This window comes from Morone saxatilis, unplaced genomic scaffold (genome assembly GCF_004916995.1).
Source record: "Morone saxatilis isolate NCDOM2014 unplaced genomic scaffold, NCSU_SB_2.0 Contig5, whole genome shotgun sequence".
NCBI classification, from domain to species: Eukaryota; Metazoa; Chordata; class Actinopteri; family Moronidae; genus Morone; species Morone saxatilis.
The window spans coordinates 251,521-256,117 of NW_023340095.1; the positions used below are offsets into that span (position 1 = coordinate 251,521).

The 4,597-nt window shown below is 38.9% G+C and overlaps 1 protein-coding gene across 2 annotated transcripts; it reads right to left on the reverse strand.

The window, feature by feature from the left end:
* Positions 1-734: 734 nt before the first annotated feature.
* On the reverse strand, positions 735-4,448 carry epc2 (enhancer of polycomb homolog 2 (Drosophila); the record flags this gene model as incomplete). 2 transcript variants are annotated; one of them, XM_035676519.1, is given in 7 exon segments in its annotated part: positions 735-906; positions 1,513-1,640; positions 2,214-2,497; positions 2,593-2,726; positions 3,266-3,349; positions 3,458-3,661; positions 4,322-4,448. In XM_035676519.1, coding segments are annotated over 7 exon segments (1,133 nt in total), but the record flags the coding sequence as incomplete, so codon positions are not given.
* Positions 4,449-4,597: the final 149 nt, after the last annotated feature.

Sequence of the window (4,597 nt, forward strand, 5' to 3'; positions counted from 1 at the left end):
GGACAGCTCCCACCGACTCCTCTGGTTTGGCAAGGGACTGTAGGGGAGGGAGGAAGAGGAGGAGAGTGAACCCCGAGTCTGAAGCCCCGACTGCTGAGAGAAAACCCGAGGAGGAAGAGTACGGGAGGCCTGGGAGGACCTGACAGGAGGAAGGTTTTAATATCGCAATCACTGAATCCCATTGGCTGTATGAATCGGTGCTGTTTTGAAAAGTTTTATCATTATCTAAAGGTCTGGTAGCAGATAAAGTTTATGAATTGTCTTATCTGGATGAAAGCACAACCAACAGACTGATCTCACTTCATTGACACCAAGGTTGCTCGGTATGGTGTACTGTTGGGTCTCTGTAAATGTTAAAAGGAGTTCGGTCTAGACCTGCTCTATTTGAAAAGTGTCCTGAGATAACTTCTGTTATGAATTGGTGACATACAAATAAAACTGAACTGAACTGAACTGAATTTCTGATAAATGAACATTTGGTCTTTAAGGGAGATGTCTGCTCTTACAGATCTGTTGGTCTTCCAATCAGTCTTTTAAAGGCTTCAGGAGAGTCTACCTGATGTTGGTATCCTAGTTTTAAACAGTGCAGTTTGGTTAAGGATGGAGGTGGACTGATAATTAAATTCAACAGTGTGTCAGGATTGAGAGAAGACATGGTTCTTTTTCCCCAGTGTGTGATAAATAAAGTGTGTTGTTGTTGTTGTTGTCAGTATCAGTGAACCCTGTGAGCTCACCTGAAGTATGGTGGACTCCGTTGATGCTGGTCTTGTAGGGTTTGTTCTCTCTGTTGATGACACCATGAGTAGGAAGAGGAGGAAGAGGAGAAGCACTGATCACAGCAGAGGCTGCAAACTGAGCGCTGGCTGAGTCCAGAGTCTTTGAACCAGACTCACCTGACCTGGTAGACTATAGATGAGACCAGCAGAGACCAGGACAGATTGTTACTCAGAGAAGCAGACCGCACAGACACAATCAATCAATAACCAATCCAAACAGCACAAACACAATCAATCAATAAATAACCAATAACCAATCCAAACAGCACAAACACAATCAATCAATAACCAATCCAAACAGCACAGACACAATCAATAAATAACCAATAACCAATTTAAACACACTGTTGCTGCATCATAACTAAGTGTAAGTCAGTTCAATATCTCTAGATATTAATTCATATTAGTGAAATAATGTTAAACATTCTAATATTGTTATACATTAGTGTAATGTTATAAATTAGTGTCATAATGTTATACAGTAGTATAATAATGTTAGTGTAATGTTATGTTATAATAATAATGTCATTTAGTGTAATGTTATACATTATAATAATGTTATAGATTTGTGTAATAATGTTATACATTATAATAATGTTATACTTTAGTGTAATGTTATACGTTAGTGAAATATTGTTATAGATGAGTGTAATAATGTTATACATTATAATAATGTTATACTTTAGTGTAATAATGTGATATGTTGCTGTAATGTTAGATATGATCAATAACTAACCTGTGACCTCTGCAGCGCTGTGTGTCTGTATGAAGCAGAGTTGTTGTTGTGCAGCTGTTCCAGCTGTTGTTTCTGCATCTGAACCAGCTGCTGCTGATGACTGTGGTACTGCTCCTCTGTGATGCCCCCTGCTGGCACAGACAGACATTACAATATTATACAGAGTATATAACACTCAGTACTATATTATGTAGTAACAGGAGTAGTATAACACTAATATACATATTAGACTACATTATTAGATACAGAGTATATAACACTCATAACTATTATTATTATACCGAGAGTATGATAACCTAATATTAACTATTAACTACATTATTATACAGAGGTATATAACACTCATAACTATTAACTATATTATTATACAGAGTATATAACACTAATATATTATTATACAGAGTATATAATATGACACTGACATATTTAAGTTGTTTTAGATCCCAGATTCTTATCAGATCTCCTAACCCAGGACGGACCCTGCAGACCTGACCCAGGACGGACCCTGCAGACCCTGACCAAGGACGTTGTGCTACCTCCTAAAGTAGATTTGCTGTCAGACATTTTCTGCAGATGGTTGAACGGAAATAAAGAAGGAGCATTTTTGGTGACCCTTGAATGGGTCTCTGTCTCTCTCGTGCTTCAACGTCAATCAATCGATCAATCAGGGTGATCAATCAGTGCAGTCTATGAGAACTCACCTGATCCAGAGTTGGTGTCAGGTGACCGACAGCAGGTGAGTCTTCGGTCCTCCAGAGAGGACCCTGTAGTCCCTTTGCACCCCTCCCTCTGGTCCTGAACTGGTCGGGGTCTGTAGCAGAACCTTCTCAAGGTCTGGATGTTGTTCAGGATTTCAGTCAGGGAGGGGTTCTGCTCCAGAGGGTCTCTGAGGAGGCAGGTCCTGGTCCTGAAGACTGGATGTGCTAAAGAGTCCATCTGCTTCAGTACTGGATCCAGACCTGATGAGGCTCGGTCCAGGATTATCCTGATCAGAGAGACACGTAAATATAAATCATTCAGTAATCAACCTCCTTATGTGTGAGACAGGTCGGGTGATATAGAGGTAGGGTGTGGGTTTACCTGCCCCCCCGTCCTATCCTGCGGCGGCTCAGTCCTGTCCAATGAGGAGGGAGCGTCAGTTCAGTCAGAGAGTGACGGAGACACTGAGGGAGGAGCTGTGGATGATTGACTCCACCCGCCTGCTCCGTACAAGGCTGCAGAGACAAACACACACAGAGAACTAAATTATTATATACATATACCTGTGTGTGTGTGTGTATATATATATATATATATATGTTTGTTTTAATATTCTGAAACCTCAAGTCAATAATGTGACTTCTATAACCAACACATTATATATTCATACATTATATCATATACATATTATATATTCACATATTATATATTCATACATTGTATAAATGACTTAAACCCACCCTGTATATATGCAGCATTACATTAATGTACTTCCGTTTTCTGTACAGTTTTCTTATCTTTTCTTATCTCTATTTATATTTTAAAAGTACTCTATTTTTGTGTGATTTTTGTGATTTGTATATTTTTGTGTAATTGTATATTTTATGCACCAATGCACCAAGACAAATTCCTCGTACATGTAAAAACCTACCTGGCAATAAATCTGATTCTAAATTAATTCTGATATTTATATATTATATACACATATTGTATTATATATACACACATTATATTATTTAATATAAAATATACTCTCTAAAGAGTTCAGACTCACAGACAGATATTGACATCCAGCTTTTCTTCTGAACACAAAGACTCCATCAGGATTATTCTCTTCATCAGGAGAAGACGGAGGAGACTGAAGAGACCAACGACAGTATTGATCAGATATCAAAGATATGACAGTATTGATCAGATATCAGACTGACAGTATTGATCAGATGATATCAGACAGACGGATGCTGACCAGCGGTGGTGGCGGACTGTCGTCCTCTCCAGAGCTGTGGAAGTCGTACTGTTTGATGTCGGCCTTGTTGACGGTGAAGGGGCCGGGGGGTCGACCAGGACGTCTCTGTGGAGGATACAATCTGTCCCGTCTAATGTTCTTCTTCTTTGGTCTGATCAGGTCGAAGGGAAGCTCGTCTCTGACGGAGATCGGCTTCTTCTGCATCTGAAACGCAGACAGACGCTGATGAGGAGAAGAGCTAAAAACAACCTTCCTCACATCACAACCAATTTACATTATTGGCTCTCGCTGCGTCCTCCTCTTCTGCATCTCCACCAGGTCTTTATTAACCAACAAACTATCTCATGGTTTATTTTCAGTCAGTCAGAGAGACGCTTGTCTTATTTTACTGTTAAAAACTGAAACTAAATTAGAGAAAATCTATTAGGAAAACTTACATCTGCAGAAAATCTTTCTTTGACATAAATACGAAACCTTAAAGTGATTCTGTTTTTAACTTTTAGGAGAGATGTTTTTGGTTGAAAAAGGTTTATTTGTGTGAAAACAAAAGGTTTCCTTAGATGTTCTGTAGTTTAGACTTAGACAGGTCAGTAACAGAGGATTTACTGTGGTCTGATTGTCTGACCAACAGAAGCATCAGCAGCTGTTTATTATGTTACAATTAGTGCTATTAGTTTTTAACCTTCAATATTTCATTCTCTCTAAACTTAAAGGCATCAAGTGTTGAAATTCATAAAGCAACAGTTGACTCACTGAACAGATTTACTTGTGTAAAAGTAATTTATGAATAAGACTCTGATTTTAAATGCAATCAGTCTTTATATGATACTGCATGTTCGAAGGAGAAAGACAGACAGACAGTACCTTGATCTTGTCAGTTTTGTGTCTGTTGCCGTTGTTCAGAGTAACTGGAGTGCTGTACACTGGTTTCTCCACCAGAGGGACTGATACCTCTCTGAGAGTGTCTCCACTGAAATCTCCCATCTGATACCTGAACACACATTATCAATACCATCATCTGATACCTGATCACAGACATTATCAATACACTGCTGTGATACCTGATCACACACACACTAACATCAAGCCTTCAGTATTGACAACCTGCTGTTTATAACACAGTCCATCAGTTTAGTTTCA